General features: G+C 41.9%; 1 protein-coding gene across 1 annotated transcript in view; it reads right to left on the reverse strand.

Annotated features, from left to right (window-relative positions):
• Window positions 1–11,924, reverse strand: part of Wasl (WASP like actin nucleation promoting factor) — a 53,435-nt gene extending 41,511 nt beyond the window's left edge. The window contains exon 1 of the mRNA XM_021190669.2: window positions 11,449–11,924. Within this exon, the coding sequence (XP_021046328.1) occupies window positions 11,449–11,556 (108 nt within the window). The 5' untranslated portion in view covers window positions 11,557–11,924. The remainder of the gene's footprint in view (window positions 1–11,448) is intronic.
• Between the last annotated feature and the right edge of the window lie 477 nt (window positions 11,925–12,401).

Here is a 12,401-nt window from a genome sequence, read left to right on the forward strand (position 1 = left end):
GGCAGAGGGGGCAGAGGGGGCAGAGAGGGCAGAGGGGCAGAGGGGGCAGAGGGGGCAGAGAGGGCAGAGGGGCAGAGGGGGCAGAGAGGGCAGAGGCAGGTGAATCTCTTAGCATTCAGGGCCAGATGAAATATTAAGAGACATAGTAATAGCTACTATATACAAAGTGAGAGAAAAAAAAAAGAAACAGGACATGTACAGGACAACTTAGCACATGTGACTGACATTTATGAGGGCAGTGTAGCATTTAAAAACAATGTCTGAAATTTTTCTAAAGTTGATAAACTAGTATAAATTATATGCCCAAGAAATAAACAACAAAAACATTAAACTATACAAAGGAATATCATTAATAGAATTCTCAAAAATACAACTACCAACAGAAAAATCCAAAAAGCAGTCAGAAAGACAGATATTTTGTGTGGGGGAAAAAACCCCTCACTTTCCCAGATATTAAGGATAATAACTATTCTCATGCCTACAAGAAACACACACCAGAAATAAAGACACTGAGACTAAGGAAGGGAGAATGAAAAAGGACTGTAACTAAAGGAAGCTGCAGTGGTAATATTTTTCTGACAAAGCTGGTTTTTGATAAAAAGTATTCTGAAGCAGAGAGGTTACTTCACAATGCCAAAAGGGTCAATTCAGCATGACATAACAAGTGTAAATACTTACACACCTAAGCGTTCTAAAATATTTGAGGCAATAAAAAAATTACATAAAGCAGCTTAAATTAGCAAGGGTAAAGCAGACTTGAACACTATTGGTCCAATCTGATATACTATAACATGAGAACCCATGATATAGTACTTAGAAGAAAACATGTAGCTATAAAATTTTACTTAAAAAAAATACTTGTTTTTATCTTATGTGTACTTGCCTGAATATATATGTTTGGATATCATGTGCTTTAAGAAGCTCAAGGAGGTCAGAAGAGGGTACTGGATCCTCTAGAACTAGAGACACAGGCAGTTGTAAGCTGCCCTCTGGGTGCTGGGAATTGAACCCAAATCTTCTCCAAGAGCAGTAAATACTCTTAACTGACAAGCCAGCTTTCTGCCCCTATATTCACTTTTTAAAAATAACAGTATAGGCATCAATTAGTTCAATAATTGCTATTATAAGAAAACCGAGAAAACGCAAATTAAGCACAAGGAAATAACAGGACCAGAATAGAAATCAATAAAATAGAAAACAAAACAGTAATATCAATCAATAAAACTAAAAATCAATGAAACTAGAAGCCAACTGTTTCAAAAGATAATAATAGTGATCAATCTTTTACTTAGAATGACTGGACGATAGACATATAATGGTGAAGAGTCAGTGCCTTTAAAATAATGTAGGAAAGGGTGAGGGGAGATACAGAGCAATCAAGATGGGCTGTCTGTAGATAGCCATGGTACCTGCTAATTGGTTACTTTAGTTTGCTTTTCATCCATTTAAGACTCCATAATAAAAAAACATACTCTTAAAAAGAATGGGATAGATATATGTTTTTCATACAACTGCTTTTAGAATGCAGATATACATAGAGATATGTAGATATGCATAAAAAAGGATGGGAGTCAAGCCACTGAGAAGATCTTCATGTGTAGCCAAAGTCACACGGGGGAAAACCAGGAAGAATGCTGTTAACTCTAGGCAGTGCAGTGTCAGAATAACACATGCATGCTTAAATATTATTTTAACAAGTATATCTGAGCGATATTTTTGTACTTATAAAAATGTCTAGTGCCTAAGAAAATAACGAAACTGCAAAAGAAATCTGAATTTTAATTATCAATTTGGCACAATCTATGATCACCTGACAAGAGAGTCTAACTGAAGGGTTGGCTAGATTGAGCTGGCCTGTGGACATATCTATTGAAACAACCTCAATTATGTTAATTGATTTGAGAAGATCCAGCCTCAAAGTAGGTAGCAAGCACTATTGTCTGGGTCTGGGTCCTGAATTAAGATAGAGAAAGCAATTTGGGCAGTTAGTATGCATGCATTAATTTCTTTCTGATTTTGACTGTGGATGTAATGTGACTAATTCTTAAATATCTGCTGACATTAATCTAAATTGTGAGCCAAAGTAAATTCTTTCTTCCTAAATTGCTTTTTGTCAGTCTTTTCCTTCACCACAGCAAAGGTAACAAGGCTAAGAAGAAGCTTCAGTGTATCAAGTCTTTCTAATTAACCTAAAATCCAATGCTACTGTAAACCAAACAACTATTTCCTAGTGAAAGAGCATACTCTTTTCTACTAAGAATACTTAGTACTAGGTACTAAGTACAACCAAAATAATGTAACAGGAAACACTAAAGTGTAATAAAAGCCTAACTCTAATCAAGCTATATCATCGTTGTAAAGCTACACTCACTGAAGACAAGAAGCAAGCAAATGAAAAAACAGAAGAGAATATAAAACTAGCTTTAAGTTCACCTGAAAACCCCAAAATCTGAAGCACCATTTTCAAAAGGTGAAACATAAATTAGTAAATATATTAAATAAAAAATATTGATATAACAAGGCAGGTCATCCAAGGCCCTAGATCTGTGTCTTGCTTCAACAGTGTTTCTACAGAACAGACATGGGGACTCCCTCCTTTTAAACTTCCAACTGCCTTACACTCTCTCCAGCAGCACCTTCTTGCCAGCCCCAGAACCAGTCCCCATCATAGGTGAGGTTATCTCCCACACTGCACATCACTGATGATCAGAGGTGGAGGCTGCTGGTTCTTCTGTACCTTCAGGAAACCTACAGCTGCCTCTCTGGGCTCCCATCTCTTCCTAAACTCCTGAGAGAGCTCCAGGGTTGTCAATACAAGATGCAAAACAGCTGGTGGCTGGGCTGTTGAGCCTTCTTAAGACTGAATGGGGTAGAACTAGAGCGCTGGATGCCCTGGGTTCTGACCTCAGGGTCTCTCATTTCTACAACTTCCATAAGGGCCCCTTCCAGGATGAGGAGGTGAAGCTTAAGAAGATGGGATTGGCTAGGCCCCAGCTGTCCCTGGGGAAGTTTAAGTACTATCAGAAGTCCTGGAAGCCTACCAGAGGCTCCTGAACTCTATAGCAGTCAGCTGACTGCCTGAGTCTCTCCTGCCACTAAACAACTCTGTAAGTTCCCTGGAGCCCCTCACCTCCCAAACCTTGAACCAAATGAAAATAAAGCTTTTGAAACAGAGGGGGAAGAAAGATATAAGATTACAGTAACACCCACAGGAAAATTTAGTATTTATTCAGTGACCATTAGCATCAAGATAATTTTAGCAAAAGGTAAACCACAAATTACCAAAATACTTTATGAACTACTATTCAATACCAATCAACAGTTCTTCCAAATTACTAAGAGAAAATAAATGGCCTAAGAAGAATATGCATGCTCAACAGATATGAAAGCTGTTCAGTTTCACTAAACCTAAAAACAATGAGATTCTTTCACCAGTAAGACATCTTTAAAAGGCCGGCCACTGATGAAATAGTAGTTTGTAATAACTGTGTGGAGGACAGTCTGGCAGTTATCTGCCCACGTGGTAATACTTGTGTCCTAGCTTTAGTTCTTACAACTTTTTCTATATAAATACTGGAAAGGGCACATTTGAATGTTTATCATATTCCAAAACTTTCCTTCAAAAGTCAAAAACCATACTGATATCAAGCTGAATTGTGCCCTCTTGAAAGTTACACTGAAATACTAACCCTCACACCTGTGAAGGCAATCCTATTTGGAAAGGGGGGAGGGGGCTTACAAATATAACCGAGTTAAACGAAGTCATTAAGGCTGACCCTAACGCACTATGACTGGTGTCCTTGTAAGTGGAGAAGACAGAATGAGTACAACATGCCATGTTATTTGTAAAGGCAAAGACTGAATGGAGTCGAGGAACCTTAAGGATTACCAGTAGCTACTAGTAGTTGGAGGATGGGTATGAAATAGGAGCCACGCTCCGTCTCTTCAGAAGGAACAGACCTGCTAGTCCTTTGACTTGAGATTTCAATCTAAAACAATGAGAGAACACACTGTTCTATAAACTACCTGGTTTTATGGCACCTGGTTAAATATAGCATCTATTATACTAATAGAGACCAATAAAGTACATATAACTATACCTTCATACAATGTAGTATTGGCATTAAACGAAGGAATAAAAGAATGAAATAGGTATAAATGGACAAGGAAGCATACCTCTAGCATAAAAAAGATCTGTGTAATATATAAAATACTGATTTTTGGTTTGTTTTTGTTTTTATTTTTTGGTAAATTAAGCATCTAGCTAGTCCTTCAACTGCTTATGGAAAACACTTGTGATCATTAATCTTCCGTGTCCCTTCACTGGTTTGGAATGACTTAGGAGATATTCTGGGAATGCCTGTGAGGGCATTTCCAGACAGCTTTAATGGAAGAAGGCAAAACCATCCTAAATGGGCAGCAACAACCAAGGGAGTGGGGGTCATGAACTGAATAAACATCACAAAAGGAGAAAGGGAGGCAAGAGGTGAGGCAAGAAGTAACCTCCGTGTGGCTTCTCCTCCTGCCCACTGCCTCACTGGCCTGCTAGCACAGCTAACCGGCTCTGGTGGCTTGCTGGGATGAGCCACACCCTCACACTGTGAGCCAAAATAAACGTGCTGGGTTTTTTTTGCAAGTTGCTTTTGTCAAGCATTTTGTCACAGCAGCCGGAAAAGTAGTATGTCACACTGCTCCCCTCTGTAACCTTGAGACCTTCTATACTCAATCAACAATAGTATGTATGTAAAGATTTGATTTTTTTACTTTTAAAATTTGGAACTGCAGGTCTGCTAAGTACTTTGTCTGTAAATAATCCCACCTTTCTGAAACCTAAGATGAATGTTTAACTTTGTAAATAAAGATTTTTGATACTGTTCCTGAGCATACAGCTTTGTGATAACCCCAACACATTATCATGCATTCCTGGACTTTCTTACCACACCCCCTTTCCTTCAATCTAGCAAATCTTTTATGAGCATTTCTTTTACAGATGTGATTCCTTTAGCAAATCTACAATGGCAAGTTGAAAGTCTACTACTACAAAGGAACCCTAGAGTCTAGAATACTGAACTGGTAATGAGAAACTTACTAAGTATCTTTCACTTGACTCTACTTTCTTAAGGGAGTTCTCCTATTTCTGGCCAACCTGAAAACCCAGAACCTTCCATATGTTAGGCCAGTTATCATTGTATCACACATTTATACACAAAATTAAAAAGTGAGATTAGATTTTGCTATTTATTTTTTTACTACCATTTATTACCATTAAAATGATGAATCATCTCCTAGTTCTGTAAGTTATTGAAGTGATGCAGTAAATAAACAAGATTTATTCTTGTTATGCACCACTTATGAATACAGTTGAAGATACCAAACAGCTTCTATTTAATAACTAATACCAGTTAAAGAATTACTTCTGTAGGTTATTTGGAAGCCAGTAAAAAGTTGTATTTACAAATAACAGTGCACAGCTTATAGAGGTAAATAAGAATGCACTGACTTGTGTTGCTTCCAGAATCTTTATAGTAAAACTAATACTAGGCTGTTAAATATAGGAAGCAAGCTGTGACTTTTGGAGCTACAAAATAATATATAACAAAGCTCAACTTCATCTAGTCTTTTAAAATTATTTTTCTACCTAAAATTGAAAAAGCAAGCACCAAGCTTCCCTTAAATCATTCATTTAAAAATCTGTGGAATATAGACAGAAATAAAACAAATAAGATATTATCAATATGTGTTTCATTTGAATCTTACTCTTCCCAGGTTTTATAACTTGAAATATACCATGTTTTATACACTAACAGTTAGGCTGTCACAGTTACACATCTGCAATCCCATAACTCTGGAGTTAGAGGCACAAGATCAGGAATTAAAGTTCAGCCACACCTACATCCTAAGTTTGAGACTAGTCTATGCTATATTTATTGACCTTGTCTCAATAAATACATACATATTTTGTTTCTGAACATACGATTCTGACTACATGACAGAAACTGTTCAGCAGTACCACAGGATGCAATTCATCTCTTCAGGACTTCAGCCAACAGATTCTAACACAGGTAATCACAAAGGTCCTAGCTGAGTCTTCTGTATTATTCCAGTAGACTTCATTTTATATCTCCACTGAACAAGCTTGTATTAATTGGAAATAGTATTTTAAAGCTAAAGGATAACTTTTGGAATGGTGTATTTTAAATAAAATACCAACACTGTCCATAACAGAGAAAAAATTAGTGGCAGAACAAGGGGGGCAGGGACTGGCTTAAGAAGAACAAGTATGGAGGCTCAGAAACTCCTTAAAGAGGTCAATTCAAAGGTTCTCCTTTATAGACTACATACTTTTTTGTTTTTTTGTTTTTCGAGACAGGGTTTCTCTGTATAGCCCTGGCTGTCCTGGAACTCACTCTGTAGACCAGGCTGGCCTTGAACTCAGAAATCTGCCTGCCTCTGCCTCTGCCTCCACCTCCCGAGTGCTGGGATTAAAGGCGTGGGCCGCCACCATGCCTGGCTTATAGACTTCATACTTAACTGACTTAAAACAAAATTGCTACAACTGATCTAAAATCTCTTTGCCATCAATGGGAAATGTGAATGAACATAGTAACTTCAGTAACAACTTTCTTCACATGCTTCTACAAATCCCTAAAGTACTTCATGGGTAGCAACCATTCTAACTATGAAACTCTTTAAAACCCCTTAGTAAGACTTTTTTATAGATCTAGATGCGAAGGTTGGGAAATGTGCCCACTCTAGAAACAAAGAATAAGCAGGCTTTACAATGTGGGCTCTAATCTTCCCTTCTCTGTCAGAGTCCACACTATCGTACTTTGGTCCTTATCTTCTTCCTACAACAGAGGAGGGCACTTTTCATGGTTGTATATTCCAAATCCAGTGAATTTTAGCTTTATTTCCTCATTGCTCAATGTGAAAGGCATATCCTACTTTACCACTCTTGCCTTAATGCAGGCCATCATCAAGAAGATACTAGCTTAGCAGGGGAATGAAACCACTTTGCTTAATGAAGAAACTGAACTCCAGGTAAATAATATCTGTCAAGAACATGAAGTTTTTACAATTTGATCAAGCAGTGAGAAATGCTGACTAGGCTCCTAAGTCTGAATCAAATGATCAATTATTCAATCAAGAAGTATGTGATGCCGGGCGTGGTGGCGCGTGCCTTTAATCCTAGCACTTGGGAGGCAGAGACAGTCGGATTTCTGAGTTCGAGGCCAGCCTGGCCTACAAAGTGAGTTCCAGGACAGCCAGGGCTACACAGAGCAACCCTGTCTCGAGGGAAAAAAAAGGAGGTAATGTGATGTGAAAATTATAGAAAAATACCAAGATGTCTATCTCCTAGAACTTGGTCCATCTCCTAGAACTGCATATAAAGTGAGGAAACACAATTTAACTAACGAAGATGAGTAATAAAGACAGGGGCTGAGGAAGTAAAAGAAATTAAGGCAAAACTCTTACTGATTAAAAAAAAGAATCTAATAATCACTAATAGTTAAAAACAAAACAAGGGAACAAACAGGTGAGTATGGCAGGGCAAAAGAAGGCCAATCCTCACCAGCCTCAAACCATTCAGAAAGGAGGCTAGACACAAGTTGCCACAGGTTTTACTTTCCACGCTCCTTACTGGGAACTACATAGATTAAACTCCACATGGAGGATGAAGGAGGGTGAATGTACACGCGCCTTACACAAGTTAGCTACTACTCTACCTGAAAGTCAGCAGTACTTTACAATAAGATAAGTGAGTCTTGCTCTTTAAGTTTATGAGACTGTACTTCCAGGTAATGATACCATCAGAACTATTAACTCCATGTGAGTTATAACACATATTCACTTATTACGTTTAACTCTAAATGAAATCCTAATTTCCATAAAGTCTACCTATTTAAACTATACCACAGCAACAGATTTCTAAAGGTCATTTCTTCCATAAAACAAATTATTTCCAGAAAATGAGAAATGTATGTGCCTACATACTTCTCTTCTCTCCTTTAATGTCCACCTTTACTGCAGTTCCCTTGCCTCACCCTCTACATCTAAGTGGGACTTAATCATTCTAAGATTCTTTTGAATGCTCTACCTATAAACTGCTTTAGTTCAGGCTCATTATTATTTACGGGCACATCTACAAACGCCTTCGGGATATCCTGTCATCCCTCTCACAATCCATAGTTTATTTCTACACTGCCTTCACCTACCCAAGGATACTGTCAAAGTGAGCCCTGGTCTATATGTGGCTCACCACTAACAATGCTTCCTCAATTGTACCTGTCTCTTAGTTAGGGAATGTACCTTGACATCTTAAGACAAAGAACTGCTGCAGTCAAAGAACTTGTTTTAACTTTAACTCACAAAACACAAACTCGATCAAAAGAAAGCCTATGACTGCCAATGTGACATCCAATGTTTCCAGTGGGACAATTCTATAATTACCCACAGAAATAAACTTCTACTCTCAAATTGTAGTATACATTCAAATCTTCCCACTAACCTTATTTAAAAAAAAAAAAAAAAAAAAGATTAAGCTCTACCTCAGACCTAGGGAACCTAATTATCAAGGAATTGAACCTACCCACACATGTCTAATATTTCTACAGTGATTCCAATACATACATAAATGTGAAAATACAGGCAGAATGCCTGCTCCCTAATAAACTCTTATTTTCCAAGTCCTTTCTTATCATTTATTAACCTAGTTAGCACCTGTTAATCTTGTTCAGATGTTGCCCATTCTATCAAACTTTCCCTTTACTCTCCCACCACTCAATAGTTCTCCATCCGTTCTAACAAGTTTTCAGATATTTATATATACTCCCAACCAGCACGACCACTGTATGAGACAACATTCTAACTTTACTACAGGTAGGAAAAGCAAAGACAGAGCAGGAAGGTAAAGAGGCTTGTTCAAATTGACCCCGAGCTTAAACCCACACTGCCTGACTAGACTACAAAGCTATCTTGTCTGTCTTGTAAAGGACTGACTGACTGACTCATCAGTTTACGTGTTGTTTCCCTCTTCAAACACCAAGTTCCTGAGGGCAAGCATCAATCTTGATTTTTGACCTCAACATTCAATTACCCAATACATGTTTGTTTGATGAAAGAAGGAATAAAGAACTTACTTAAAATCTGGCACCATATAATGGTTTCATTTCTTTGTAGATAGAGCTCTCAATGTATATGCTAACTATATTTGGTCTGACCTGTAAATTTACTGCTTGATTTGTGAGAATGCATTTATTTCACTGTTGCTTTAAACTACAAAAAAAAAAAAAAAAAAAAAAAGACTGAGCAAAGCCTATGGATTATTCCATAACACCAATTTTACATTGCTCTCCAAAGTCAAAAGCTTCATATTTTACAGTAATTTTCACAAGAGAAAGCAACAACGTGGTCTTAAGTTACTGCAATTCAAAAGGTAAAGTTGATTAATAATATATGATGTAAAGAAATTGAGCACTGACTACTTGTAACCAATTCAATAACCCACTTATGCTTACAGTGAGCCATGTTATCTTCGTCTATCGAAATATACTCCCACATCTGTCATTTCCTTGAAACCCTGGGTAAACACTACAGTAAGCTCTCAGTAATGCATATACTAGAACACAAATGAAGGTCTGCCATGCCTGAAGTTCATGGGCCTGGTATGTGAACACAGTGAGCTACTTAATGTTTGATAAGACTGTATACTAAAGGTACTAGACCAGCAAAGTTTAGACCAGCAAAGCTGACCTCTACCCTGCTCGCAGGCAGCTCATATTTAAAAAAAAAAAAAAAAAAAAAAATTCCCTAAACTGAAAATCATGCAAAAATTAATGCTGCTTTAATTTTATTAATTTTATGTCAAAAATGAAGTAGTTATTCCTTTAACACCACTTCGAGAGACAAATCAATAAGGGGAAAAAAATCCTCACAAAACAACATGATGTAGTGGAAAGTACAAAGTAACTGGGCATATAGTTCCAGTTACATTCCTAAATTACTATGTGACTTGGGGCCAAGAGCTCCATTTTCTCATTTGTTTAAAGAACTATAGAGGAAGAACTTGGTTCATCTTTAAAGTTTTCTCCCAAACTCTTTTTTTCTTCTTTTTTTGAACCACTGTTTTCTACTTTAGTCAGTGGACGCAGTGTTCTTTAAAGTCTAAATTTTAGAACAAGAAATACATCTTAAGTCCAATGGAATGATTTAGTTTCCCAAAGTAGATATGAACAGTAAACTCATAAAGTTAACTATTAATCTGGTAACTTTCCAGAATCTGTCTCCTCTTAACCTCTTCAGCAGGTGTAGTCTGATTCTGACATCTCAAACATCGCTAAGTGAGGATATGAAATGGTTCTGCTCGGCTGAAACTTCTCTGGGTGTTTCCTGGGTTCCTGAGGCACACGCTCTGCGAGAGCTAGCAAATATGGAGAAGGGGAGCCGGCCAGCATTCCAACAAACCCCCTCTCAACTCAGTCACCTCAGGAAGATCAAGATAAGGCTTTCACCCGGAGAACCTCCTCCCCACCCCCAGAAAGGCCTGCAGCCAATGTAATGAATGCTTCCGTCAACAACACCCATTCCCCTTCCCACAGAACTGCTTGCTCCCTATCCGCCATCTGGGGTCGGAATGGGCCTCACAGCACCAAACTCAGAACCACTTTTGATCCCAAAGGCCATGAGCTATCGCTTCCCTACGCATGGCTTCGGAGAGAATAGCACCCCCCACCCCACCCCACAACGCAAGGGAGGAAAAAAAAAAAAAAACAAAACCCCACAGTGGGGCGGAGAGCAGAAACTAGGCCTAGTTTCTGCTGGAGAAATAAACCCCGGTTTTGGGGTTGTTTTTTTTTTTTTTGCAATTGGGAGCAGGCGCATTTGCTGCCCTTGCTCTGTCCATGAACCTGCACCGCACTTTATCCTCTCCCGGAATCCTAAAGGCGGACCGAAAATCCGATTCGCTTCTTTCCCCATCTATTCACTCCTAAAACCTCCAGCATTGTTAAGGAAGATAACCCAGATCCAGTAGTGGGAGGTGAAGCACGGGCCAGGGCTGGGATCCTGTCCCGAGATTAAGCCGCTGATGTACGAATAAAAAATCCCCTTGTGGTCCAGAGTAAAGTTGGAACCTGCAGCAAGGACACGGGCACGGACCGGGCACGGACCCGGCCCGGCCGACCAGGGCTTCTGGGCAGGCCTACGGAGGTGACACTCCCTTGTTCTCCAGCAGCTGGGGGAGGTGGCTCCCGGCCTGGCAGGCCTGCACCCGGGGAGCAGGGTGAGGGGAGCCCCAGGGCCCGGGAGGCTGGAGACCTGGCCCGCAGCAGCACCCCAGCCGTGCCGAGCCCGCCCCCTTCTCCCTCCTACTCTTGAGTCCCCCACCAAGCCCGAACCCCGCCAGGAGACGCTGGGGGGGATGGCGACAGGGGGCTCTGGGCTACTGACCACACATTTCTTGCCGAGGAAGGAGAAGAGAGACTCGTTCTCTTGCGGGGTGAGCAGCAGGGAGCCCACGTTGGTGACCCTCCGCGGGGGCTGCTGGCCCGAGCTCATGGTGTCGCCGGTGGGGTGGAGCGTCCAGGGTCGTCTCTTCGGGAGGCGGGCGAGCACTCGGTCCCCACTCCGGGTGACAGGGGCGCGAGGCGGCAGTCACGGCCCCAGCATCCCGTCGTCGCTCCTCCGGCGCGCGGAGGCCGAGGGGAAGGAGCCGACGGCGGGCGCCCTCTCGGGCCGCGCGCCGACCGGGAAGCTCCGGGCTCCCGCCCTGCTCGGCTCGGGCCGGATGGTCGTTGTCCTCGCACTCGGGCGGCTGCGCTAAACTCCCTACTCCTCCAGTCCTCTGGCGGCGGCGGCGGCGGCGGCGGCGGCGGCGGCGGCGGCGGCGGCGGTAGCCGCACAATCCAACATGGCAGCGGGGGCGGGCGAGACCACGGGACGCGGGACGCGGGGGAGCGCGCCGGAAACTCCGCGCGGCCGGACACGCCCTCGGTTGCTGCGCGCCGGGGCGTGTCCTCCGCAGGCCCCGCCCCTTCCGGAAGCGGCAAGGCTCAGCCCTGTCGAAGTCTGGTGGCAGGCTCGTCGTTTCCCCCCCCCCCCCCCCCCCATGACCACGGCGCGCGTGCGCAGACTCAGACCGAGGCCGGACTGGCGGGTCTCCGATGCTGCCGAGCCCCGGCGCTCCCTTGCAGCAGCGCCTACCTTTGCGGAGCGTCGGGACCCCGTAGCTAGTGTTTGTGGTGCATCGAAGCGAGACTCTCAAGCGGCCTGTCAGGGAGGTCTAGATTAGCTGGAGAGAAAGGTCGGCCGGCGTGGTTTCGGTCAGCGTCTCAGGGGCCTCGGGTTTCTGGACCTTAGTCCCGGCCGCCACCGGGGCGTGGAGGGACTGTGCTGAGATCGGG

Source organism: Mus pahari, chromosome 2 (assembly GCF_900095145.1).
Source record: "Mus pahari chromosome 2, PAHARI_EIJ_v1.1, whole genome shotgun sequence".
NCBI lineage: Eukaryota > Metazoa > Chordata > Mammalia > Rodentia > Muridae > Mus > Mus pahari.